Source organism: Lepidochelys kempii, chromosome 24 (assembly GCF_965140285.1).
Source record: "Lepidochelys kempii isolate rLepKem1 chromosome 24, rLepKem1.hap1, whole genome shotgun sequence".
NCBI classification, from domain to species: Eukaryota; Metazoa; Chordata; order Testudines; family Cheloniidae; genus Lepidochelys; species Lepidochelys kempii.
In genome coordinates this window covers 5179620-5207267 of record NC_136403.1, presented here as the reverse complement: position 1 = coordinate 5207267, position 27648 = coordinate 5179620, and the positions used below count along the sequence as shown (strand labels likewise).

Sequence of the window (27648 nt, the reverse complement as noted above, 5' to 3'; positions counted from 1 at the left end):
TAGGCTTCCCCTGAAATCAGTGGAAGTTAAGAGGCTAAATACATTGAGGATCTGGTCTGTACTCCTGTCTGAAGCATTCAGGTAAGGTCTATTAATTGTATATTAACCCTTTATAAACAGGCAGGGGGAGCCCAAGATAACATTGAGAGCATTATGATTAATGTCACAGCCCTGTTTGCAAAGCACTCCAGAAATCCTTTAGGGGAAGCGTTATGGCCTATCTGACCATGATGATGTCACCAAAGGACACTCGGGATTCGGGCATAGCGAGAAAAGATTCCTCTTTTTCTGGTTTGTCTTCCACATGCAGCCACCCAGAATATCTTGCAGTGAGGTTCTGAGCTGCACGTGCTCAGCTGGGGGCAAAAGTCTTTACAATAATGCCCTGCTGGTGACCTCCCCGTCCGCTCGATGGGAGGGAGCCCAGAAGTAGGGTATGGGATTTCCTGGGAAGATGCTAGGGATTGTGAGTTTATACTCTGGAGGCTAATGCCCTTAGCTGGGGGAGGTGTCCCAAGAAGGGAGGGTGCCCGATTGTTTTGCAGTCCCTGCGGTGGATGTTTTAAGACTAAAACATAAAAAGGGGGGGGGGCGGGAATAATGGGATATTTCCAGTACAAAAGCTCCTTTTTATTGACTCTGTTGTCTCCTGATCCCAGCCTCTCAAAGAGGCCTTTTCTTCCCCCTCCACCAATAGGCTGGAGCTGTCATGGGAGGGAGCCCTTGGCTGCTTTCCATGTGCTCTGCCAAGGAATGTGGCTAAAAAAAGCGAGAAAAAACACAACAGTGGAGTAGCTAGGAGGGCCCCTTCCGATGCAGCGAGCTCTGAGCTCCAAGCAGATACCATGAAGCGGTAGCAACGGCTGGGGGATCCCCCTTCTACCGTCTCCAGACCAGGTTTGGCATTTCTTCTGCTCTCTGGCTTTACCATTACCCGTAGGGTGGTCACCAGCTGGCTGATTTCCCTCCCCCACCCTTTCCCTGTTAATACACTGTGCGAAGGGAGCTACCGCCTGCTTGGGGATCGTCTCCAAATGGGATGTAGGAGGACAGGGAGGCAGGACTCCTGGGTTGTGTTTCTGACTTGCTGTGTCTCTCCCCCAAACTCTGTGCCTCAGTTTCCCCATCTGTGGCGACCAGGTCCTCGCTGGTGTAAACTGGCATAGTTACACTGTAGTCAATCTAGCTACAGTATTTATCTGGCCCCCACTACTTCGTAGCCAAGAGCCTCACAGTCTTTAATCGATTTATCCTCACAGTCCTCTGGAGCGGTAGGGCAGTGTTGGGATCCCCCTGGTACAGGCCGGCTGGACCTTAAAGGCAAGCTGGGCTCAGCCGGGCCCGTGAGCTAGCAGCTGTCCCTCGGCCTCCTGAGTGACCCTAGCTGGGTGTGAAGGAGACTTTAATTATAATGACTGACCCCATCTGTGTCGAGGGGTGGCAGGGAGGGGTCGTTAAACAGAGCCGTGAACTCAGTCAAGGAGGAGGCCCAGGAGAGAAGAAGCTGGAGAAGCCAGCCAGAAAGAGACCCATACGGAGCTGGCTGGACTCCTCTGGAGGGGCCCTGGAAGGAGCAGGGAGATCCCTGAGGGAAGCTGCCAGTGTCCCCACGAGAGGGGGCGGCGTGGAGGGGAAACCTGCCTGAAGGTAGCAGCGTAGGAGAAATGTCGCAGGGACGTTCAAGAGTGGGGGACAGGAGCTATTAGTTTAGAGATTGACTTGGACCTTTTGTTACCCCAGAAGGGCATTGAACTTTTCAGTCAGCTGGCTGGAGGGCCAGACCCTCGGAGAGACAGGACACCACGGGGGCCAAGGAAGCAGTGACCAGGGGTGCTAGAAGCAAAGTCCCCTGCAATGCTATGTCCAGGCACAAGGGGGTGCTATGACAGGAGTGGCGGTGCAGGGACTAAGTGACTTGCCCACGGTCACACAAGGAGTCTGTGGCAGAGCAGGAAATTGAACCCTGGCATCTTCAGTCCCAGGCTAGCGCCCCTATCCCTGGGCCCTTCTTTACAGCAGTCAGGGCCCTCCACCTCAGCGGTGGGTCTGACCCAGGATGATTAATGACAGGGCTGCTGGGGCTTTAGGGCACTCTGAGTCAGGACTCCCAGGTTCTCTTCTGAGCTCTGCCAGTGACATGCGGTGTCCCCTCCCCGCACCTGGAGGCCCCACGGCTCCCCTCAGATCCTGGGAGGTTTTAGCAGCGTGTTGTCTGCAAAGCGCTCGGACGGTAAAGCACTATCCAGGGTGGGCGCTAGGCAGTCTTATTGCCGGGCAGGGGTGAGACTTCATTTGCTCATGATTGTAAAGTGCTTTGAACATGGAAAGTCGCTGAGTGCTTAGCAGCGTCTGCTGCAGAAAGGCCTCTTGATAAGGCTTCATTTCCCAACGCGCTTTAAAATCGATCCCATGGCTTCTTTCCTCCTAAATCGTCAGACAGGCTCGGCCGGGGTATGGGAGGTAGGTTAGGGTCTGCTGTCGTGCAGATTCTGTGCCTCCCTTTCCCCTTCTGCAATGGGGATTATGCTGCTCAGTCAGGTGCTGATGGTAGGAAGGGTGGTCTCGATGCAGCACTGGACTGGGGCTCAGGGTTTTATCCAGAAGGAGGAAGTGCCAGAGGCTTCAGGAAGTCTTCCACAGACTTGGCTATTGATACTGATTTTACATGGAAGGTGCCCAGAGGCTATGGTGATGGGTGGCAGTATAAAACCCTATGATACACAGATAAGAAATCTCAGTTCGATTCCTGGCTCCTCGTGTGACCTCAGGCAAGTCAGTTAGGCCCAGATCCTCGAAGGTATTCAAATTTACCTTTCGGGTTCTGGGCCTTAAATCTTTCTCTGCCTCAGTTTCCCCCATCTGTAAAATGGGACTGATACAGCTTTTTGTGAGGATAAACTGATTAAGACGATGAGGCGCTCAGTTAGTTCCTGCAGCAGCGGGAGTCATAATTACCTAACGCACTTCTCTCGAGCATTTTCCTGTGTGTCCTCTGCATCGCAGGGTTTGTCTGATGCTTGTCAGAACTTGTCTTTCCACCTATGAAACCTTCCAGCCAAGAATGCCAGAACTGTTTTCGAACACTAGTAAATTACCCTGCGCCACCCCCCGGGAGATGGGGTTTGTTACCTGTTTAACAGAAGGGCCATCTGAGGGAAAGGACGTTCCCAAAGCTCCGTCAGTTGAGCGGGAGCAATCCTCACTCCCAGCCCCAGTGCTCTACCCACTGGGCCCCACTGCTGTCTCTTCTGCGTTCTTCTCTAGCCTTCATTGCCACAGAATCTGTCACCATCATCGAAGGGTCTTTTCCCCCGCAGCCCACCCCCAGGTAGGGAAGGAGGTGAGCCAGGAGGCTGTTGTGAGTATGTGGAGTGGGAGGGGTCCAATCAAAGACAGGGGGATTTGGATGGGCCCTGCCCAGAGGAATTGAGTTCAAAGATTCCTTTCGCTTTTCTCCCTTCTGGCCGGGACCCTGAGCAGGGCCAGGCTGACCCTAGGGAAGATGAGGTTTCTGATTGGTTGACTCTCAACTTGGAATGTGAAAACTCTTCTTGCCTGGGATGCCTACAGAAAACTTGACAACGGTTATGCCTTGGTGGGCCGATCACTTTCTCTTTGTACACCCCTGTCCGATTCCATCTGTTGTCTCTTTGTCTTTCTGACTTAGATCGGCAGGTCTTTGGGGCAGGGACTGTCTTTTTTTTGGTCTGTGTTTGTACAGCGCCTGGCACCATGAGGTCCCAACTAGGGCTTTTAGGCACTAGGTTGATGCAAATAATAACGTTCAAAGAAAATCTTCAAAATGTTAAATCTTTCAAATCTGGCTCCGCCCTCACTCTTCTCCTTTCCCCAAACGGTCTGATGACTCTCGGTTGGCTAATGCCGTTCAGAGTGACATACAGTAATGCCCAGGAGTGAACTCGATGGATGGGGAGAGGCTAGAGAAGCAGTAGCTACAGGCTGGGACGCTCAGAGTCGGGGACAAGGAAATCTGCTTGTCATTTTGGATCATAACTGTAGCAACTTTGCACAGCCAAACACTGAATGTTGAGCAAATAGCAAGGGGCTGATCCAGAGCCAGATCTTTCTGAACCCTGTTCCAGTTGGGAGGTGGTTTTATTTGGAGCCCCGGTTCAGGGGAAGAGCATTTGGCAAATTGGCTCTTTCTGACTTTCTCCCTCTATTCAAACCTTACGGAACTAACTTTCACCTTGGCTTCTGCTGCTCCCTCCTGACCCTTTGGGAGACACGTGATGCAGATGGCTGGCATTCAATGGAAGCCTTGTGTGAAACTGACAAAGGGGAATTGGTTTCTAGCCAAGGGGTGAGGCGGGGGAGTTGATTTTTTTGCTGCTCTTCTTTTGGCAGGATAGGGCCGTGCTCCCGCTGGGGGAGTCGGGGGAACTCGAGCCAAACAAGGCAACGTTGATTTCTAACATCTGTCGATTTTTGGAGGCTTTTTGAGCTCCCTTTATAGTCATGTGTCTGGTGAATGGTGAAATCTGGGGCAAAATTATGCTTGGTCTTTCCAGAGGCCATTTGTGATCTGTGATGACCTGGAGCACCCAGCTGAGCTCAGGGCTCCATCATGCCAGGTGCTGCACAGACAACATGGGGCTAGACAGTCCTTGCCCCAAAAAGTCTGGAGCCTAAATGGACCAGGCTGGCAAAAGACGGAATGATGCTAAGCCTCTCTGCGTCCCCACCTGTTTCTTGTTTGGCACTTTGATTGTACAGCGTGTGAGGCAGGGGCTGTCTGTGTTCTGGGTCTGTATAGCACCTACTCCTGGTCCCTGACTAGAGTTGCTAAGTGCCCCTGTAACCAAGAAGAATCATCCCTGTTTTATGGATGGGGATGAAGCACAGAGGGACTCAGGCCCAGGTGGGGTTTTTAAGGCATTTAGGCATTGCTCTGCTCACATTCCACGGGTGAGGAGCTGAAGTCTCATTGAAAGTGAATGGGACTTAGGCTCCTAAGGCTTCAGTTCCTTACTCAGTTAGGCCTTGCAACATGAACAGAGAAAGGCCTCAGTGACCTGTCCAAGGCTGTGCGGTGAGCTCATGAGAGAGCTAGAAATAGAGCCCCCGGGGCCTTACTCCCAGTCTGCTGCTCTAACCACTAGGAAATGCTGCTTCCCAGAGTCAATGAGCCCTGGCTCCCAGCCCTTTGCTCTAACCATGGGACCGCCTTGCCGAACCTGAGAGCAGGGGTTTGGGGTTCTACTCTCATCGCCAGCTCCCTTAGTACAAACACCTGCCACCAGTAGGAGTAAATGGAGAAAAGGAGAAGAGATGCATGCGTTCCCTTCTAGTCCTGGTTCCTTTCACAGATGTGGCGTGGTCTAGTGCAACGTTTCTCAAATGCGGCCACCAGCAAAAATTTTTTTTTTATTTTTTTTTTTTTGCAGCCACGACAGCCTCCAAAGCCTGGGCAGAGATTGGGATTGCCCGTAGGGATCGGCGTCCTGCACCATGCTGCCTCCTCGAGGGCTCTGGGCAGCACCTCTGGGGACGCATGGGGCCTGTGCGTGTAACGCCAGAGGCGGCTCTTGACAGTGGAGTCAGCTGTGGTATCTGGTCACCGGGGTGCTCCCCTGCTCCTGCCCAGACAGGGCACAGGGAGCCTGGGACACAAGCACCAGACCCACCTTCCCTGGGTCGGGCTCTCGTTGAAGGGCCAGAGTGACGGGTTTGTCAGAGCGGCCACCAGCACTCTGCGGCCACCAAAAATGTTGTTGTGAGAATCCCTGGAAGTTGCCAGGGCACTAAAAGAAGAGCTTAAAATCATGCAGTGAGAGCACCCTGGATGCTCGGAAACCAGCTGGCAAATCAAACAAACCCCAAATCTGTGATTTTTTTTTTCCATTAAATCTCACCACTTTGCTAAGCCAATCTAATGACTTTGGAGCACGTGACTCATGATTTTGGAACACTTGGGCTTGGCAATGCTGCGAAATTCAAGCAATCACAGTTTCTGGGCAGCTAGAGTTCTTTCCTGCTTGTGAGATCTTTTCGGACTCTTTGGGGCAGGGGATGCTGCTGCTTCTGTGTCTGGAGAGTACCTGGGACGTGCTAAGCCCTATTCCACAATTCCAGGTGCAGGCTGACCGTATATTCCCTCTGTGTTTGGAGAGTATCTGGGACATGCTGAGCTCTAATTCAATATTCCAAGTGCAGGCTGACTGTATATTCCCTCTCTGTTGCTGTGCAATGATAATTATTTTGCTGTCTCTCCCCCTTTATTTGCAATGTCTTTCCAGGACACGCACGTTCGACCCTCTAGCAAGGGGCTAGAGAAGAGTGAAGCCACACAGGGGAGTTAAAGGCTCTGAGGGCTCCATTGCTTCCCTCCTGAAGGTTGAGCCACCTGCACCTTTAATATTCCCCACCCCCGACCTAAAATGCTGACGATAAAGTTGCCTCAGATATTCAGGGTTCACCAAGTACCTCGTGTGAGTATTGCCCCACTTCACCCCGATCACGTGTCTTGATCTGTGCAATCCCAGTCTGTCTTTAAGCAGGAACTAGATCCAAACAGGCAACCTTCCACACAGAACTAGTCCCAGCTTTGTCTCCTTTGTTGACCAGGCAACCGCAGTCCCCCTCCTGGAGCTCTCTACAGCATACGGAGCCATCTAGTGGCTAAACATTTTATTAAAATTAATGTTTAAAATCAAATTTACACAAGTTAAGAGGGAAGGTACTGTACATCTGGGGTCAGGCTTGGGTTATGCAGGATTGCAAGTATCGGTTACAAGGTTCACGAGGTACATACATATCACGTAACCAGCATAGATCCAGATTGGGGTTTGGGAGTTTTTAAAGCATCAGTGGATAAATGGGCTCGGGTACGCCACCCATGGAATGTATCAAGAGTCCAAGTCAGTACTGGTGTAGAGAATAAGTACATGGGTGGGGTGAGTCCGTTGGTTCATCAGGGAAGGAAATAGGTTATTTCCCTGGTCGGTGAAATTGCAAGTGAACCCAATATTACAACACAGAACTTTGGGAGGCTCCATGTAATTGGTGCATACAATATGGAGTGCAATCTGTTAAATTAGGAGTGGGGAGATGAAGTGAGTGGGGATGGGGTGCAGGGACCAGGGTTAGTTCTGGTTTTATTTAGCATCTTTATAGGTGATATGGGGAAGGCATGTTAAATGAAATTCACATGCTACCAAACGGGGTCAAGTTGCAAATACCAGGGAGGACACATGCTGTACTAAAAGGATCAGCTATGGGAGCAATAGACAAAACAAGATTCACCTGAAGAAAGATGTAATTGATGCATCTAGGATGAAAAACAATTCAGCGCACACAGGGCCTCCTTTACCTCTCCCCAGCCGGGATGTAAATGGCGAGGGACCCCAATGGAGTTAGAGCAAGGGTTCATGAGGAGTAATGTCACTGAAGGCAACAAAGGCCAGTTGGGATAAATCTGGGAGAATCAACAAAAGAGACAGACCTGGGAAGCAACTGGTGGTAAAGGCTTTAAAAAGCCCATGTTAACTTCCTGAGCCTTATTATATTGGAAGGAGGAGGCTGTTCTGTGATGTGGTGGTACCATGGGTAGGCACCGTCTTATTGTTCTGTTTGTACAGCGCCTAGCACCCTGGGTTCCTGGTTCATGTCTAGGGCTCTGGGATGCTACTGTGATACAAATAATAAAAATCTCTTTAGGAGAGGACAGTCATTACACCCCCCCCCCAATCCCTATTCAGCAGGACCCCCCCCCAACACACGCACACTTAGTAAATTGCTGATTTGAACAGTGTGGCATTTTGCCATCTTTCTCCTATTTGTCTGCTTGTTCAGATTCATTGTGTCCTCCGTATTCAGAATCTTATCCCCAGGGGGTGTAAATCTGCCCCATTCCATTGGAGCCAATGGGGCCAGATCCCATGCATCTGGTGTAAATAGATGTCACTCCATTGGAAGCACTGGGACAGATCTCCAGCTGGTGTCAGCGTAGACCCTGATTTACACCAGTCGAGGATCTGGCCCACTGTTCTTTGGGATCTGGCCCACTGTTCTGTAGGGCACTCAGTTTAGCAACATGCAGTGAGTGAAATGACTCCGAGTGGTGAGGACAGGCTGGGTGGGTGGTGGGTCAGGTCCCTTTCCCCGGCTGAACTTTCTGAACAGTGAGCATAAGCCAGGGTCTGTTCCCGGAATCCCAGCCCTGCCCCTCCCACGCAGTGGTGATTAAAGGGCGGATTGTTGCATCCTGGGTGGCCCTGCGTCTCCCCTCCAAAGAGAGCTCCATGCAACTCCCAGCACAGAAGCCCACGTGGAAAATCCCCCAATAAAAGAGAGGGGCCCTGATTCTGCTCCTGATCCAGAGACAAAACACCCCCATGCTGTGGGAGGCAGCGGATAGGACTCCGCCCTGTGGGGTGGGAGACCTGGGTTCTCTTCCCAGCTCTGCCACTGACCTGCTGGGCGATCTTAGGCAAGTCACTGCTCCATTCTGTGCCTCAGTTTCCCCATCTGTACAATGGGGCTGTTGATACTGACCTCCTATGGAAATCATTTGGTGATACTGTATAGGGATGTCCCAATGTGGATTTCACTCACTAAGGGATGAAATAATGCCTCCTTTTGGTTCCCTCTGACCTGGTGTGGCTTTTCTCCCCTGGCAGATCTTCTGGGAGGATGGCATCATGTCAGGCTACCGCCATCCAAAGAGCTCTGCCTTGGACTGCATCCTGAGCTCCTTCCAAATGACCAACGAGACTGTCAATATCTGGACCCACTTCCTCCCGACCTGGTAAATGACTGGCTGGGCTGCACCAGATGAAGTGTGGCTTCTCGTCCATGGGGCGATGCCCGTCCTGCCTGGGCGCACGGACTCCTTCAATGGGGATACCTGTGGGAGGTGGGGGAATATTTCAGCTAAACACGTCTCTGTCGGGAAATGCTAATGGGTTGAAACTCTTCGTCCCATTTCTGAATGGGAAATTTCTTTGCTATCTTGAACTTTCATGGGGGCGGAAAAACTATTTTGCCACCCGGCTTTATTAACTGGTCTTCACTGCTGAAGCATGGAGGGGTGCCAATCTATTGCCCAAAGCTTGCACGTTATTACATGGGAGATGGGACTCAATGGGTCCTCCTGGGTCATAGAGTCCAGTCCAGGCTATGGCAGGCAGCCCTATCAGGTCATCCCGTTAAGAAACTGATCAAGCTCCATCTTCAAATCAGTTGATTGCCCCAACTCTTCCTGTTGTGCCAACGGCTCTTTGCCCAATAATCAATATGAAGAAACGACAGCTGGGCCCCCAAGCAGCTGTTAACTCTTCGAGGAATCCGTTCCAGCAATGGAAGCAGGGTGGTCTAGTGGCCAGACCAGGGAACTGGGAGTCATTACTCAAGGGTCCCATTCTTTGGCCTCTGAGGGGGTGTCTACACAGCGAAGAAAAACCCCTGGCTGGCCCGTGCCAGCCGACTCGTGCTCGTGGGGCTTGGTCTACGCCAGTGGTTCCCAAACTGGGGTTTGTGAACCCTTGGAGGTTCGACAGAGCCGTCCCTAGGGACCCTGGGCCCTGCTGCTGGCAGCCCGAGCCCCGTGACCATGACTTCCTGGCAGAACAAGTTTAGCTTTGTTGTAGTCGTGAGTTGTTTGCCTGGACTGCTCAAGACCTGAATGCTTGTGAGAGGAACTCTTTATTTGAATTGGCTTCTTAAATACCTTCCTGCTGTTTCATGTCTGGTACTCCTTGATGAAACATGTAGGAGGCTGAATCAAAGTAGTACAAGCTACAGAAGTGAAATCTTGGAAGAGTGTTGCCGTTTTCATAATGTAAAAGAATTAATCATGTAATGCTAAATAATAATGTAATGATAAATAGTGTGTAATAAGCATGTCCTAAACAAACCAAATTATTTCCAAGATCACTGCTTCTATCATTTATGCTCAGGTAAGGGACAAAATCCCTGGAAATATTCATTTTTAGGAGGGGTTTTTGTGAGATTTGATATTTTCGTGTAAGGGGATCACGGGCTGTTAAAGTTTGGGAACCACTGGTCTACACAGGGCTGTTTCACTGCAGTGTAGACTTTACAGCTTGGGCTGGAGCCTCCCACCCCACAGGGTCCTAGAGCCCAGCCTTCTGCCTGAGCCTGGACACGTACGTTGCAATGAAACAGTCCTGCCCTGCGAGTCCGAGTCGGCTGGCATGGGCCAGCCCCGCGGGTGTTTAGTGACTGTGTAGACATCCTCTGAAAGATGGTGTCTAGTGAGTAGAGCAGGAGTCAGGACTCCTGGGTTTCGTTCCCAGCTCTCCAAAGGACCGAGGGCCTAGTGACTAGAACGGGGGCTGGGAATCAGGGAATGGTGTCTAGAGCAGGGTGTACGGGGAGTCAGGAATCCTGAGTTGAGTCCTGTTCTGTTCTCTTCATCTCTGCCTCAGTTTCACCGTGTGGGAACTGGAAATGACAATGCTGCAGAGCTTGACCTAGAAACTCCAGAGGTCTGGTTCCCGGCTCCCTATTCTCAGAGGGTTTGGTATTGGCCAAACCTCATAAAGGTCTGGGGGGGGCGCTATAGTCCCTGTGATGCACCATCCCCATTTGTGCCCGTTGGCCTCTCAGGTATTTCGTGTGGCGGTTCCTGGTGCTCTCCTCCTCCCTGGATTTCTGCAGAGACGCCTACAACTGGCCTTTCCTCGTCTACATGTTGCTGGTCTGCCTGTACCCCTTCACCTCCAGCTGCGCCCACACCTTCAGCACCATGTCTGCCCACGCCCGCCACATTTGCTACTTCTTTGACTATGGAGCCCTTAGCCTCTACAGCCTGGGTAAGTCCGAAGCTCCCACGTGGCAAGTGGCCAGGGGCAGCAAGTTAAAGACAAGGCCAGAGGTTCTCTGGGCTTGTATATAGGGAGGGGCTTGAGCCACAGAATTCAGCTCTGGAATCTGGATGCCCTCGCCAATTGGATCCACGGTCCTGGGTCAGGTGCAGCTCTGTTTAACAGCCTGGCCTTTGGGAGTACGCTTCTCCTTCTGGGTCAGCCAGGCAACACCCTTGGCTGCTGTAAATCAGCATCGTCCCATTGACTTCATGACACCAATTTACACCCAGGGGAGATCTGCCCCTGATTAGTAAATCTCATCACATGAGAAGTACAGGCTCTCCTCTTTTTGGTTGAGAGCTCTGAAATGTACTCCCAGCCGGCTCCCTTTCCAGGCCCCTTTGTGCTCAAACGCAGCCCCCTGGGCTCTGGAATCTGCTCCCCAGATCGATCTGCCAGAGCCAGTCTGATTTCTCAGTGTTGTACTGCCCTAAAGCCTCTCTCGTTTCCCCCTGAGCAATTGATCAGTTTCAGTTTGGGGAGTGAGTTCTCTCTGGGGACTAGGTTTTGCCAGCACCCTGAAGTCTAAAGCAGGGCAAATAACAGATTTTTTTTTTTTGATTCACTGGCAATTCTGGAAGAAAAATTAAATTAAAAATTGGACTCCCAGTGAATCAGAAAATCCAAAACATTCCATTTTGGGTTGAATGAAGCACTTATTTCAATGGAGCATTTTGTTCTGTTTTCTGAGCATGTTTTTGAATGTGTTTTTAAAAAACCAACCACCTAAAAATGGCAGGAACATTTTGAAATAAGCAAACGGAAATGTTTGGTTTCAGAAAATGCCGAAACGGAACTTTGATTGTTTGTTGGAATCTTGTTCCAACCGAAGCAATGTGACAAACTTGGCATTTTGGGGGTCACCGAATCCACTTTGCTGTTGCCAAAAAAATATGTTTCCGTTGAAAATCTCTGCCCAGCTCTATTAAGCTCCCAAAGGCGGCTTCATAAAGTTGGCTGGTTTCCCTGCCACTAAGCGACTAGCACAGGGGTGGCCAACCTGAGCCTGAGAAGGAGCCAGAATTTACCAGTGTACATGGCCAAAGAGCCCCAATAACACCTCAGCAGCCCCCCATCAGCTCCCCCTGCTCCCACCGACATCCCAGCCGATCAGCGCCTCCCCCTCCCTCCCTCTCTGCACCTCTGGATCAGCTGTTTCATGGCAGTGCAGGAGGCTCTGGGTGGGGGGCGAGGAGGAGCGAGGGCACGGCAGGCTCAGGGGAGGGGGCGGGAAAGGGTGGAGTGGGGGGAAGGGCCTGTGATGAGCCAGGGGTTGAGCAGTGAGCACCCCCAGAACCCCCCCCCCCGCCCATTGGAAAGTTGGCACCAGCCGCTCCAGCCCCGGAGTCAGTGCCTAGACAAGGAGCCGCCTGTTAACTTCTGAAGGGCTCCGGAGCCACAGGTCGGCCGCCCCTGGCCTAGCAGAATGTGACCTGAGTCTTGTCCAATGCCGTCCCATAATGTAGTGTGTTTGTGTTGTAGGCTGTGCTTTCACATATGGAGCCTATGCGATGCCAGACCGTTGGGTTAACAGCACTTTACACCATTACTTTGTACCAATGGCTGCTTTTAACTCATTTATCTGCACCAGTCTGTCTTGTTACTCCCGGTATGTAAGGGTCTATGCAGTACCAAGAACGTATTATGCAAAATATCAGGGCATTATCCATTTCTCTGCTGTGCAAATCCTCCTTGCATCTGTTTCTTTATGCATAATACACTAACACCCCAGCCAGTCAGCAGATCTGTCCTATTCGCTTGTGAGGCAAATTATTCCAGCACTTCACACCCGTACAACCCTTGATGATTTCAGCAGGGGCTGCACTGAGTGGGTCTCGTGCATGATTTCACAAGTTGTTTTGAGTGCAGTGCTGAGTTGGCCGGTGGAACTCCTTGCCACAAGATGCCACTGAATCCAAGAGAACAATCTATGGTTTCATTACATAGGATAAAAACAATAGACATGGGGTTTCAATCTTTCAGGTCGTAAGCCAACCTTTAACTGACAAGGGGTGGGGAAACGTCCCCTGTGGTGGGCAGGTTAGTCCATAATTATTCACTGGGCACTTCTTGCGCCTGTCTGAAATGTCTGCTTTTGTCCACTGACAGACAAGGTGGGCGAAGTAATATATTTTATTGGACCAACTTCTGTTGGTGAGAGAGAGACTCTTTCAGGCTTACGCACGGCTCTTAGTCAGGTCATCCACTCTCAGAGACTGGATACTGGTTCTCCTGCCCTGGCTGATTTCACTCAACTTGCTTCAGGCAAAGGGTAAAATCCTAGCCTATTATATCATCTGTTCTGTTGAAAGCATGTGCCTTTATTTAAAATGGTGACCAAACAAATCCCTTTGTAGAGTCATAACCGTTCAGTCTTTAAACGGAACCCGTAGCCAGGTAGCATGAGAATTGGCATCTAGGGGTGAGAGCAGCGGATAGGGTGTCTGGCCTGGACTCCTGGGTTCTATTCCCTACTAAGTCACTGTCTCACTGCCTGACCTTGTGATAACTTCCATTCCCTGTACCTCAGCCTCCACCATCCCCCAATCATGGGTCTGTCTACACTGCATGCTAAGCCTAGGCTCTGACTCAGGTTTGAGCCCTAGTCCTTCTTCCATCCACTCACACATCAGTCTGACTCGACTCAGCAAGGACTCAGGTCCTCAAACCCTGCTCTGGGGGTGGATCAGAAAGAGTCCCACTGACTCGGGTCATTTTTGCAGTGTGGATGCAGCTCAAACTGCAGACCTGCGTCAGAAGGTCGGCGTAGCGCAGTGTGGACGCGTTAACGTGGCTGTGAGATGTTGGTCCAGCAATTGTAAACCTGGGTTTCCACTGCAGTGTGGACGCTCAGACGTGGGCTTGGAAACAGTCCACGAAGCTGCCTCACCAATGTGGGTTCACAATGCAGAATAGACATACCTTAGATGGATAAATAATACTACATACCCCAGAGGGATGGGGTGAGAATTGAATGTCCAAGATTTCCAAAAAGTGGCAATTGGTTTCAGAAACCCAAAGGGGCTTAATTTGCAGAATCTCTGGACAGCCCAAACCCCAGCTGGCGTCTGTGGGAGCTGTCTGAAAATACAGCCCCAGGGCCTCTTGAGCCGGGCACCCAGACGTTGGTGCCAACTTCTGAAAACCGTTGACCAGATGGACGCATAAAGCACGTTGAGATCCACAGATGGAAAGCAGCAGGGAGAGATGCAAAGTGTTATTTAGTTCAGCCCTCCTGGCCCCAGAAGTGCCACCTGCCAGGAACTAAACAGCTCAGTGGATGTGGAAATAAATGAGTTTTGGTTATATTTCTGGGCCATGACAGACTTCCAAGGGAAAACAGTGCACGAGCCTGCAGGTCAGTATCTCTCCTGCTTTATGCAGTTGGAGGGAAGTGTTGTTAATCACTGTAGGTCTAAGATCTCCTGCTTTCCCAGGTTGCTCCCACTTTGAGCTCCGGTCTTAATTTTTCCTTGATGCTGGTCTGCTCTTGAAATTGACGAGAGCAGCTGCTGCTCCCTCCGGGTCATTGGGCCTCAGTCCCGAAGCTGGGAAATGAAGTGTTTTTAATTTCAAGGGGAGGTTCAGGTCTGAAATGTGACTTTGTACTAATGGTCCTGTGTGGAGCTGGGGTTTCTTGCCTCTCAGTTACTCCAGATCAAACCTGGTTTTGTTCTCGCTGCTGCTTCTCCTTTTCATACATTGTCACTAATAACAAAAACCTTTCAGGCCCATGTTGTGCCATCAGGGACTCATATGCAGTCTTGTTGCCTTCAGTGGGTTTATACAGCTGATTGGAACTAGTAAACAATTCTCCTGCTGCAGCACGAGAAATAAAATCCAGGGTTAATGGTGCTGTACAGGGTTATAGGAGGAGTACAAAACAGCATAGGCTTATAGACAACACTGCCTACCCACAGATCTGCTGAGAAAGGAGTTTTGACATTGTAACTTTCCAAAAGAGAACGGCAATTTCTTTCTTTTTTTACAAGCATATTTTTCACCATAACTTGAAACAGAAATGACCAGGAATGGTGTCCAAGTGCTGTTATGCAAGAATGCAGCCAGACTTGGCAACAATTGTGACTTATTTTCACAACATTCTCAGTGCAGACTTCAATTGTGATCAAATGCCATACACTTCCAGGAGTGGGAGGGGGAGAGGAAATCAAGCAACATTCTGGATTTGGTTATCTGAAGGGATTATATGAATCACAATGAATGGGATGCTTTCACGTTGTTTTTGACTCCCTTCATTAGCCTTTTTGTGTTTAAAAAAAACCAAAACTATCCAATTTTTACAAAACCTTAAGAGCGGTGATAAATGTTCCTCTCTATATCGCCAACCAAATTCCCAGGTTGCTTTCTTGTGCATGAGATCTTGAAAGGGAAATTGACTAGAAACAAAAATTCCCTTGCCTGGCTTGCTAATGCATCTTTGTGTGAAATTCACTAGGAATAAAAAAAATTAAACTGACCAGTCTGTGCATTTTCCAAGATGCGTGAATTGCAAACAGTAAATTAATATTTCAGTCTAACATGAATTTCATCCTGCTTTCTGTTCTTAATCATTCAGGCTTGGATTTCAAAGGTGACTCGAGGGGATTTAGGCACTCAGTTGAAAGGCGTTTGGTGTCTGAGGCCACTAGGGACCCTGATCAGATTAGCTATTGCAGAATAAACTATTAGACAGTAGCCGTTCCAGAATAATTTGGTGTCCACACAGTAATATGGACTAAAAGACACTTGTTACAGAATAATTGAGGTGCTTCCAAAGCAGAGTAATTATTCCAGAATAAAATCACTTTTATACTGGAATAGAGTGCCCACATTGGAACTGTTACAGAATAGCTTATTCTGCAATTGTCAATGTCTATGTCGACAAGACCTTTGTCTCCTTTGAAAAACCAATCCCAGCTTCAGCATGTGAGGGTTCATTTGAAGTAATCTACTTGTGATCATTGCTATAATAATCTACGCTAATAAACCAGGGCACCGGTAAAATAGTACCGGGGTACTGCATTTTCCAGGCTAACCCATGCTGGCTTCTGGGGGACATAGGGGTCTGCCTGGGGCGATGCAGTTAGTTTGGTTTGGTTTCAGCATCCATTCCAGAACTGAATTTAGTGAGGCTCATTGGCAGCCCTTAGTGACTATGTGGCTCTTAATTCAGATCTCTCCCTGTGTGATTCCCAGTTTCCCGGAATTGGAGTGTCCCCGGCTGAGCAAGGTTTTACGGACAACAGCCTTTGTGTATCCCTTTGTCTATGACAATATCCCGCTGTTTTATAGGGTAAGTCAATTTCAGGAGCAATTTGGGGTGGGGCTCCCTTGCCCTAGGCTCTGTAGGGAAATTTATGAAGATACCACCCTTGATGCAAAGAACTTAGTCCAATACATTCCTGTACACCAGCTAAGAGACCTCAGCTAAGATTGGGTCCCATTGCAGTGGGTGCTGCAAAGCCACCACCCCATAGAGCTGACACTCGGGGGGAGAAAGGAAGCATTATTCTCCCCATTTTACAGATGGGCAAATTGAGGTACATTTTTTTCAAAAAGGACTAGATTTGCTTTGTTTGCTCTTTGGGGGCAGGGTGTCTTTTTTGATATGCATCCTAGTCCAGAACTGGAGCCTCCAGATGCTACCCCCATACTAATCATAACCATGATGTCTGGATGTGCACCATGAGACACCTGGAAGAATCCTGACTTCCTAAGAGCGGGGGCTCAGCACTGTCAGCAAATCAGTCCCTTTCAGGTGTCTTGAGTTGGGGGGGGGCCCAAATTGCAAATTGCTGTTGCAAATGCTGTCCCCGTCCCCACTGGGAGGCTGTGGGAGCGCCAGGGAGGCGTGGGACTCAGGAGAGTGGTTGGAACCCAGGAGAAGGCATTTCCACAGGAGACATTAACAGTTTTTAAAAAGGGAGTGTCTCTTTAATGCCTCCTGCAGTGTTATGGCCAGCGATGCAAACAATAACAGCTTCCGTGGCTTGTTTTCCTCAGCAATGCAGGATGTGACTCATCCTTCCTAGAAAGGAACCGCTGGGGCTTTGAATTTGCTCCCAGCAGCACTAGCAGGCAGTGGCTAGGTTTCAGAGGGCATGGGCTCGGCGGGCGGAATACAACAGCAAAGGGAAATGGTTCTTGGTGCTGTGGGATACAGGGGTGGGTGAGACCTTCCTGCTCCTGGATCTGCTGCCGTAATCCGCACCTGGGACTGGTCTACACCTAAAACTTAGATCGACCTAGTTACGTCACTCAGGGATGCAGAAAAGTCAACCCCCCTGATCCCCGAGAGACATAATTAAGCCTGGTATAGACGCTGCTGGAAGAATTCTGCCATTGATAGCTACCGCCACTCAAGGGGATGGATTAACTACAATGATAGGGGGAAAACCCCTTCCATGGCTGTAGCAAATGTCTTCACTATTGGGGCACAGCCGTAGTGCTTGTAGGAGAGACGTAGCTAATGTTACGTAGCTGATGTGGGGCTCTATCCCTTCAGTGGGGCTGGACCACCGAGGTGTTGAGCCTGCTACAGCACTGGCTAGCGGAACTGGGTCTCTGAGCTCAGTGGGTAGAGGTAGTGGGTTGTGCTTTTTGATCCCCAGGTCCCAGGTTGGATCCTGGCTGTTGACCCTGGAACCGTAGGGTTAAGAGAGACCACAAGGGTCGTCTAGTCTAACCCCCCTGCCAAGATGCAGGATTTGTTGTGTTTTAATGTCTGATGACCCACCCGGGGTACTGCATTTCCCAGGCTGACCCACGCTGGCTTCTGGGGGGAGGCTCGGGGGTCTGCCTGGGGCGATGCAATTGCCGGAGTGGGACCTAAAGAGTTAGGCCCCGCTTTGGGAAAATACTTAGTGCTGTAAAGTAAGCAGGATGGATAGAGCCTTGGGGTTTGCAGTCAGGAGAGCTGGGTTCTATTTCCAGTCCTGCTACTAAACCTGCTGGCTGATCTTGGGCAAGTCACTGCCCCTCTGTGTGCCTCAGTTTCCCCTCCCTGTCTTGACTAATTATACTACAAACTTTTTCTGTGGGTACGTACTGTGCTGGGGCCTCTAGGCAGCACCCGGCTATAAACAACATGGAATGATACAAAGGAAGGCAAATGTTTTGCAGTGTCAGGCTTTCCTGGTGCGACACTTAACTCTCACCAGGCTTAGTGCTTCTCACTAATTCATCCTCATGGCTTCTCGCTGAGGTACGCCGCTGTTCCCATCCTGCTTTGACAGAAGGGGAAACTGAGGCGAGGGAGGGAAGTTACTTGCTCAACTGAGTCTGCAGGAAAGCTGAGCATAGAACCCAGGAGTCCTGACCCCCAATGTAACCAGTAGACCGCACTCCCACAGCCAGGTTAGAACCCAGGCATCCCCACTGGTCTTCCCTACCACTGCTTCTCCTCTCTCCCGCCCCATCCCCATTTGCCCTGCAGCTTCTGTTCTGCTTTGGGGATGGCTGCACCTGGAATGATGCCACCGCGGGTTACTTCTACCACCTTCTCTTTGCCCTGCTCACCGGCTTCCTCTTTGCCTCCCACCTGCCGGAACGCCTGGCGCCCGGGCGCTTCGACTTTATTGGTAAGTTGGGGGGGGGAGGAGACCCGGCTCCTGTACCCCAGACCGCTTTGCAGGAGCTGTGCCCCTGTGTCTCGACACCCTGTCGCGAGGCCAATCGACCATGGCCAGCAGGGCGTGTCACACTGTGATGGCTTCCCCCCTCCTGCGGCCTCGGCCCCCCTGTTCTGCCCCCAGTTGCTCACTGGGGATTCCAGGGGCCTGTGACCTGCCCCCCATGGAGGACGAGGTGCCTGACCATGCCTCACCCCCTGGCTATCCCAGTCACCTGGACACTGTAGACCCAGTCATGCTCAGGAGCCCAGCACCGGACCCCCCCCGCCCCACTGTCTAAATCTGGAGTGACTCCATCCACCAGCCTCCCTGTCACTTAGCGACCTATGGGGTGAATCCCAGGGAGTCGGGGTGTGGGGGGCAGGCCAGGTGCAGAAAGGCCCTTTAGAGCCTGGGGCCAGCTGGGAAAGGGAGGAGGGGTGTTTTCTTGGCATCCCTCTGTTCCCATCCCCCCAGCCCAGGTCCAAGCCCCACACCAGTCCCTTTCTAACCTTTTACCCCACGCCAGCAGCTCAGCCCCTTCCTGCACCCTACACACACACACCCCTTACTCCCACCAGCCAGGTCCCTTCCCCCACCCTACCTGCCCCTCCCTGCATCACAGCAGGGGGTGATGACTTCCCCCCCCCCGCCACTTATCTCTCGGCAGGGCACAGCCACCAGCTGTTCCACATCTGCGCGGTGGTGGGCACTCACTTCCAGCTGGAGGCCGTCCTGTCGGACGTGCGCTCGCGGCAGGCCTGGCTGAGCACCCGGGCCCCGGCGCCCGCCTTCTCCGCCACCTTCGGCACCGTCAGCCTGGCCCTGCTGGGGAACCTGCTCATCATCGGGGGTTTCACCGTGGCCCTGCTACGCTGGCCGGGCGGCTCCTCCATCCTGCAGAGCACCGTGCCCGAGGCAGGCCGCCCCAAGGAGCAGTGACGCCTGCCCACCCCCAGAGACAACGGGTGAGGGCGGCTTGGGGTCTGGGCTCAGAGGGGGCTGAAGGGAGAAGGGCCCTTAGCGTGTGTATGTCAGTGCCTGGCGGGATCCACCTCTCGTACCTCAGGACAGCTCCGTGCGGGAGGGGCCGTGCCCTTGTCACAAGGTTCCCTGACGAGCGCTCCCTGAAGTGGGGGTGCTCTAACCTAGGGCTGAGCCTCCAACCCTAGATCCAGCTCTCACCATTAGCCCATACTCCCCGAGAGCTGGGAGAAGAACCCAGGCGTCCGGACTCCTGATCCCCTGCTCCGACCCCCTGTAACTGCAGCTGTCCTCCCGTGAGGCTGCGGACATGGGCCGCTGGTATGTCACCAGTGATAGGAGGCCTCCGGAGATATTTGTGGCCATTTGGCTTTGGGAACTGGGCGTGATCCAGGGTTTTCCCCTGTCCCTTTATCCCCTGAACCAAATCCCAGGGCTGATGCTGTCACCTTCTAGCCCCTGGATGGCTTGAAATCCAAACTGGAATGGGGCAGCTTGACTCCATTACTGGCCAGAGACAAGATGAGAGGCCACAGGTGGCTTTAGCAGGACTCCTGGGTTCTATTTCTAACTCTGGGGAGTGTGATTTTTATGGCTAGAGCAAGGGGCATAGGAGCCAGGACTCCTGGGTTCTATTTCCCATTCTGGAAGGGAGCCTGGACCTAGTGGATAGAGCAGAGGACTGGCAGCCAGGACTCCGGGGTTCAGTTCCCAACCCTTGCATTGACTCAGTGTGTGATCTCGGACAAGTCACTCCCTGCTCTGTGCCTCAGTTTCCCGATCTGTAAACAGGGCTAATACTGCTCACCTACCCTGCCCAAAGACCTTGGAGATGCTCGGATGAGAGGCAAAGCAGGGGCCCTACCTAACCGGCTAGAAACCCCCATGTACAGGATCCCCACGTTTGCGTAGGCTCACACCAGTCGCTGGGGCGGGCCAGGTGCAGCTGCAACCACCACCTGCTCATCCCCTTTCCCGGGGCAACTGGGGAGGTGAATTTCGTAGGTTGGCCTTGGCCCCGGGCCTGTGTTTTGGGCTCCCCTGAGTTTATCTAACTAGCTGCTGGCCTCTGTCACTAGCTGCCCATCGCCACCTCCCACTAGCTCTGCCTGCTAACCGCAGAGCCGCGTCGGCTCTCTCCTGGCTGCCCCGTCAGCCTGCCAACATCTCACCTGCACTGTCCTGCATCCCCAAGGGGAAGAGCTTGATGCCAACGTGCCAGCTGATGCCCTGGGGCACCAACCATCAGAGCCACACACAGCCTCTGGTGTTTGAGCTAAACAGCCCCCTCCGTAGCTGGGGGCCGTATCTGTGGATCAGGCTTGGAGAGGGCCCCGTGGGCAAGGGGCTTGGTGGGTCTATGGACCGAGGTGAATCCTGTCCTCCGCTCTTATGTTCCTTTTTTACCTACCGATGGCAGGAGAAATCTGGTGGGTGCCACCCACCCCGGGTGACCCAGGGCTCTTCTGCGCTCTCAGGAGCAGGGCTGCCAATTTTGGTTGGACGTGTCCCCGGGGAGCAGGGGGTCATCACATGACGTAATCTTGAATGAAAGATTCGTCTTTAATTCCTGGAGAGTCCAGGGCAATCCTGGAGGGTTGGCAGCCCTAGTCAGGAGGGGCTGACATGAAAACCAGGCTGGGGCAGGGGGAATGTGGCAAAGATTTCTGTTTTGCAACAGGGCTAGTTTTGGTGGGAGAGCAGGCTTGATTCAAATCGAGATTGTTAAACCTGCATCTGGCTGAGAGAGTGTGTGTGTGGTTTATGGTGTATTTGTGTGTGTGTGTCTCTGTCTCGCTCTCTCTCTGTGTGGGGGGGTTGTGGTATATTTGTGGGGGGGGAGTTACAGTGTATTTGTGTGGGGTAAGGTGTGCGGCGGTTTACGGTGTGTTTGTGTGTGGTTTACGGTGTGTTTGTGTGGGGGGGGTGTGCACGCATGTGGCTTATGGTGTATTTGCATGTGTGTGTCTCTGTGTGTGTGTGTGTGTGTGGGGGGGGGGTTACGGTGTATTTTGGGGGGGGGTGCGCGTGGGGTTTACGGTGTATTTTTAAATCTCCTTCCAGCTCTGAGTATAAAATCTCTCTCTCGACTCCCTCTCCACGACCTGTCCAAGGAGAAGTCCATTGTCCCCTCGCAGGTGATGCCGACAGAGGGTTTGCACTGCAGCCCGTCTCTCATTTCAGCTCTCCTGTTGCATAGACTCTGCGCTCAGCTTGACACCCTGGCCGAAATCTGCCTCCGGATCTCTCCCTGAGGGTGTCTGCCCGGCAAGCTGGGCATTGTGATTGCACAGTGCGGGTGGACAGAGGTTAGCTGGAGCCAAGCTAGCGCTAGTCTGTCTGCCCTGCACTGCGAATCACACCGCCGCCTGCAAGGCAGACATCCCCCCCGGCCCCGGAGGGGCTGACGGCGCTCGGAATCCGGCCCCGGGGAAATCCGTGCGCTCGGAGAGGTCAGCTTTGTAGCGAGAGCGCTGCACGAAGCCAGCCCTGCCAAGCGCTGCCCAGCTGGAGATCCGCACATGGCTAGAGTCCAGCACTGGGGGAACTTGTCCTGGAGAGTCCTCAACAGCCATCAGTCCAGAGGGGGTAGCTGAGAGGCGTTACGGTGTGTTTATAGGGCCTTCACGACAAGGCCAAATCATCCGGAGAGGTAAAGGGGGGAGACGTTGAGGTTTGAGTAGGGGGAAAAAGCGAATGACCCAGCCTTGGCTCAGTGTGACAGTTATTCTGGGGTGTGTAGAGCTGACAGGGTGCTAGGAATAGGCCCTAGGCTGGTAGAAAGATGGCGTAGCCAGGGCAGCAAGATGAGTAGTTTTAAGTGGTTCCCAGTAGGTGCTGAGGAGGAGCTAGTCAAGGCAGCGAATGCAGTAGCCAAACTTAAGAGGCCTGATTATTTTCCACGCCTCTCCTGGCCCTTGTGTGAGTGTGAGACACTCCCAGATCAGAATGGTGGCGTGTTTTCACTAGTGCAAGGAACGGCAGGAGGAGTGGGAGGGGCGCAACGTAGAATCAAGTCTTAAGATGCTTTAACACTCTTGCATGGTGCTTATGTCCTTCTGTTTGCAGGTGGCTAATTAAAGGCTAATTAAAAGGCTAATTAAAAAGGCAGGTGGGAAGACCTTGTTAAGCAAAGAGAACAAACCCCCGAAGGCTTGGCTTCTTTGGGGACTCTCCTGGACTCTGTTCCCCACTTTGAGGCGGCCCCTGTTGGTGCTTCCAGCACCCCCATTCTCTGCACTAGATTAGGGTCCTGGCACCAGCAGCTGTGCCGAAATCACTGGAGATCCAGCTGCTTCAAATAGGTCCGGATTTGGGCCGTTGCCTCCCTCTGTGCTGTCTCTAAAGTGCCCAGCAACTGATCTTGGCTGTACAGCTAGCGGGTGAGATCCTGGCCACCTGAGAAACCAGTGGCCAAACTCCCAGTAACTTCAACCGAGCCGGTGTTGTACAGACCATAGGTCAGTCTCTCTGCTGTAGGGCCCGATCCTGCACCACTGGACTCAATGAGAGCTTTGCCCTTGACGCCAGCCCTGTGTGGGATGTGTGTGGCCATGCACCGGCCCGTCGAAAAGGCTGACTAGTCTGGAACTCCCAGAGGCAGGGCTGTGCCAGGCCCCTAGCGGGTCGGAGCGGTGTGTTCGTTGATGGTAACTCTTGGAGCTCATCTTTCTCCACCCACCGACAGATCAATTTCCAAACAAACTCAAGCTGCTCCACGTGGCTGGCCAGACTCCCAGCGGGCATTGGCTTCTCTCCTCCCTGAGCTGGGCGCGCACCGAGTGTTTGTGATCCGGGCTGCTCCCAGCCACTGGGCCGGATCAGCCCCAATGGCTTAGCCCTGAAGCCTGGCGCAGAAGACGGAGGCAGATGCCCTGGGTCTTAGGCAGCCACCTAGTGGCATTGTGTATGTACTGCCTTGTTCCTTCCCCTCCTTGGGTTGGCTTGGGGTTGCCTTTTTTCACACTAATCATTTTTGCAAGGCTCCCCTGCAATTAATGACCCGTTGCCCCACTTCTCCCACCTCCTATTGTACTAGACCTGACCTCTGACTAGTCTTGTGCCTGTACCAGATTAACCCCTCGGTGCATCTAGGCCTGTATTCTCCTAGGAGCAATGAGTGATTCTGTTTCAATGACAGGTTTCAGAGGAGCAGTCGTGTTAGTCTGTATTCGCAAAAAGAAAAGGAGGACTTGTGGACTTGAGCAAATAAATTGGTTAGTCTCTAAGGTGCCACAAACCCTCCTTTTCTTTTTGTTTCAATGACAGGCAGTCCCCCGACTCCCCCCCACAATCCAGGCTGAGTCCGAGTGTTTTGAGACGCCTTGGTGCCTTCTGTGCTAGATCGGCCTCCATTTACCCAGAGGCTGGACTAAATCCTCAGCTGGCGTAAACTAGCATTGCTCCACTGAAATCAATGGAGTTCTGCTGATGAACACCAGCTGAGAATGGGGCAAATCTTGTAGTTTGGCGCCCTGGCATTATCTACTGCTCTAACAACTCACCTTTTTCTCTTAAAGAACCCAGGTCCCTCTCTGGCTATCCTGTGTTCCTCGGGAGATCCCGAAATGCAGATAAATGTCTGCATGAAGCCAGTTTAGCAGGGGGTAGATTTACAGCATTAAAGTTCTTGTGTGTTGCAAGGGGCTGCCTGCGATTCTGCTATGCTCCTGGTATTTATCACCCGTGTGGCCAAGAGACACGCACTTGCTTGTCAGATTAGATTTTTTCCCCCACCTTCCTCTGTAGCTAGAAGCCTGCCAATAGCAGCAACAGACACAGCAATCTGCACGGTGAGCTGTGCCACTCGTCGCTTATTTCTCACGGAAGGGGCCTCAATTTAGCTGCCCTGCAGGTCGGCACCAGAGCAGCCTTCATGGTATAGAATCAGTCTGACCAGCCGGCTGTCCTCTCCCTGCCTGAATTCAGGGAAGTGTGGTCATCTGGGGGTTAGATCTGGAATATTGTGGGTGTGGGTCTGTCTGTCTGGCAGGAGGTGGTTGTTCCAGCTCCAGGTGAGAATGAGATCTAGTGGTCAGAGCAGGAGATTTGGGGAGGGGTCAGGAGTCTCCTGTCGGTGCTGTTGCTGACTCACTGGGCCTGTACAGAAGGAATGGCCCAAGCGCGGGGCCGTGCGTTGATATGTGAAGCTCAGAGTCCCAGTTGTAGCTATGCCTCTGTGTAGAGGCCCCAATCCTGTGAATCTCTGAAGCCCCCGTAGCTAAGGATTATTCTCCCCTTCCCAGGATCGGGGCTGAAGGGACGTTTTTCTGTGGAGTAGAACAAACGGCTCCTCTCTGAGGTCGCTCTGCATTCGATGGGACCTTGCCAGAGCTTCTGCCTTAAACTCAAGACTGGAGAATTGCTTGGCAGGGGGGCCTAGGGGATAAAGCTGTGGATGGGGAATCAGGAGAGCTGGGCTCTTTATGTGGCTCAGCACGTGACCCAAGAAAAGGCATTCCTGCTTGTGCCTCAGTTTCCCCATTGATAAAATGGTGATAATAGCTGTCAGCCTACTTTATAAAGGGCTTTGAGACCAATGGATGGAAAGCGTTTTATAACGGCTGGGTATTAGACAACCCGGAGCTGTCGTCTTCTCCGTCCTACTGCATTTTGTGGGGTTGAGTCTGTGTTTCCTAAAGCAACTTCTTTGCTGTTTTCTGACATGACGAAAGCGAGCACTCACTAGATCCCAGTACGTTTTGTATTTTTCTCCCTATTTATTGTAGGTAGCGATGGTGGGGGTGTTAGTCCTGGCCTATTGATTTGGGGAGGGAACCCCAAATCGAAACTCGTCTTTGGAAGGGAAAGATTTGAGCCAGTGTCTAGGAAATACCCACTCCCATTGACTTAATTTATATGTATACTCCATGTGCTTTCTGGGCATAACACGTGCAACTAACTCTGAATGAAAGGCCTGGATCAGAGGACAGAAGCTGGCCGATGTGATCAGACCCAGACAGGTAAATATCAGGACCAGCTTTGATAGTGACTGCTGGATGTAGTGTCTGGGAATGGGGTGGCATTCCTTTTAAATAGGTTGTGAGCCCTCTCACGGGCCTTCCTGGGATGCCAGTTTGTTTCTTTGTTCTCTACATAAGGTTATGTTTAAACCTCCGTGACACACAACCACGATCACTGTCTCTATGCAAACATACCAGGCCTAGCTACGCTGCTGCTGTTGGCGTCTGAATTAGAAAGCCCACGCGTTATTTAAAGGGATCCAACCCAATTCCTCTGCGCTGTGGAATAGTCTCCCAAGGAAATCGTGGGGGGAATGTAGTGCAGGGAACCTCGCCTCCCCTGGTTCTAGGGGCTGAATGGATTCATCGGTGGCTTCTCCATTTCTATCTTTCAACGAGGTTGGAATGCACTTGCCGGGTGATATGGTTGCATGAATTTCCACCCCACTCGAGGGGACATGCTGGCAGTTGGAAGTTGGCTGCTGCCCTCCTTTGTCAATTAGTGGGTTGAGAGCTGCCGCTGAGATGGATTATTAATATTACCACTGTTGGGCAGGCAGCAAACCTGCCTGTCTCGGAGTCCGTCTGTCCGGGACAGCCCCTTGGATAGACTGCACTGTGTCTGCTCTGGGGGGGTGCTTGGTTTTTACCGGCATGCGCGTGTGTGGCATAAACAGCTTTAAATCAAAACTGGAATAAACTTTAGAACAAAAACTGGCTTGTTTGTTGTGTTGTTTTCCCTCTCGGAGGGGTCAGCGCTTCGGAGAGCAGCCCGGCTGCTTGCCTCAAAGAGGAAGGGCCAGCCAATTCCCTCGAATGCCACAAACCTTTGCCTAGAAGCTGTGATTTCTGTTAACACTGCTGGTTTCAGAGTAACAGCCATGTTAGTCTGTATTCGCAAAAAGAAAAGGAGTACGTGGGGCACCTTAGAGACTAACCAATTTATTTGAGCATAAGCTTTCGTGAGCTACAGCTCACTTCGTCGGATGCATACTGTGGAAAGTACAGAAGATCTTTTTATACACACAAACCATGAAAAAATGCCTGGATTTGTGCTGGAAATGGCCCAACTTGATTATCATACACAGTGTAAGGAGAGTGATCACTTTAGATAAGCTATTACCAGCAGGAGGGTGGGGTGGGGGGAGAGAAAACCTTTTGTAGTGGTAAACACCCATTTTTGCATGGTTTGTGTGTATAAAAAGATCTTCTGTGCTTTCCACAGTATGCATCCGATGAAGATCTTTTTATACACACAAACCATGCAAAAATGGGTGTTTACCACTACAAAAGGTTTTCTCTCCCTCCACCCCACCCTCCTGCTGGTAATAGCTTATCTAAAGTGATCACTCTCCTTACACTGTGTATGATAATCAAGTTGGGCCATTTCCAGCACAAATCCAGGCATTTTTTCATGGTTTGTGTGTATAAAAAGATCTTCTGTACTTTCCACAGGATGCTTTCCACAGTATGCATCCGATGAAGATCTTTTTATACACACAAACCATGCAAAAATGGGTGTTTACCACTACAAAAGGTTTTCTCTCCCTCCACCCCACCCTCCTGCTGGTAATAGCTTATCTAAAGTGATCACTCTCCTTACACTGTGTATGATAATCAAGTTGGGCCATTTCCAGCACAAATCCAGGCATTTTTTCATGGTTTGTGTTTATAAAAAGATCTTCTGTACTTTCCACAGTATGCATCCGACGAAGTGAGCTGTAGCTCACGAAAGCTTATGCTCAAATAAATTGGTTAGTCTCTAAGGTGCCCCACGTACTCCTTTTCTTTTTGTTAACACTGCTGAGTCTCTCCTTTCCCCAGCCTTGAAAGCAGCGGTGACTTCTATCACAGTCCTTTCATTCCCCTCACCTAAGCTGGAAGGTTCAAGAATAGGGACTGGAAGCTGGGCCTTCTGGGTTTGATTCCTGGCTCTGCCAGGGAGCACAATCCACAGATGGGAGCAGGAAGGGCTGGGAATCAGGACGCCTGAGTTCTGTTACCACCTCTGCTGCAGGGTGCTTTGCCAGGTTATGAAAGAGGGGACAAGGCTTGCTGTACCGGACTCTCCGGGGAAGCCGGGAGGTTGAATCCATCAAGGTCCGTGACATACACTGAGGTCCACTCTGGGAAGAAGCTGGGGGCATAAGGAGCAGGGTGGGACATGAGCCAGCAAATCTCTGAAGAGTGTAAAGAGCAAGGCGGGAGGATTATTCAGGGCCCCACAAAGGGAGTGAT

The 27648-nt window shown here is 51.6% G+C and overlaps 1 protein-coding gene across 1 annotated transcript; it reads left to right on the top strand.

Moving 5' to 3' along the window:
* Positions 1–683: 683 nt before the first annotated feature.
* PAQR6 (progestin and adipoQ receptor family member 6) lies at positions 684–26124 on the top strand. The gene is made up of 9 exons (XM_073322938.2): positions 684–897; positions 6261–6452; positions 8643–8770; positions 10594–10799; positions 12336–12462; positions 16050–16146; positions 18289–18433; positions 19134–19431; positions 21512–26124. Exons 2-8 carry the CDS (start codon positions 6402–6404, stop codon positions 19403–19405), a joined length of 1026 nt encoding a protein of 341 aa, XP_073179039.1. The 5' UTR covers positions 684–897; positions 6261–6401; the 3' UTR covers positions 19406–19431; positions 21512–26124.
* Positions 26125–27648: the final 1524 nt, after the last annotated feature.

What these genes read in the sequence shown, in the direction of transcription:
- PAQR6 (XM_073322938.2), top strand. Translation starts at nt 6,402, where the DNA reads ATGCTGACGATAAAGTTGCCTCAGATATTCAGGGTTCACCAAGTACCT. An exon ending in ACCCACTTCCTCCCGACCTG is followed by an intron (nt 8,771 to 10,593) that starts GTAAATGACTGG and finishes TTGGCCTCTCAG; the next exon opens with GTATTTCGTGTGGCGGTTCC. An exon ending in CCTTAGCCTCTACAGCCTGG is followed by an intron (nt 10,800 to 12,335) that starts GTAAGTCCGAAG and finishes TTTGTGTTGTAG; the next exon opens with GCTGTGCTTTCACATATGGA.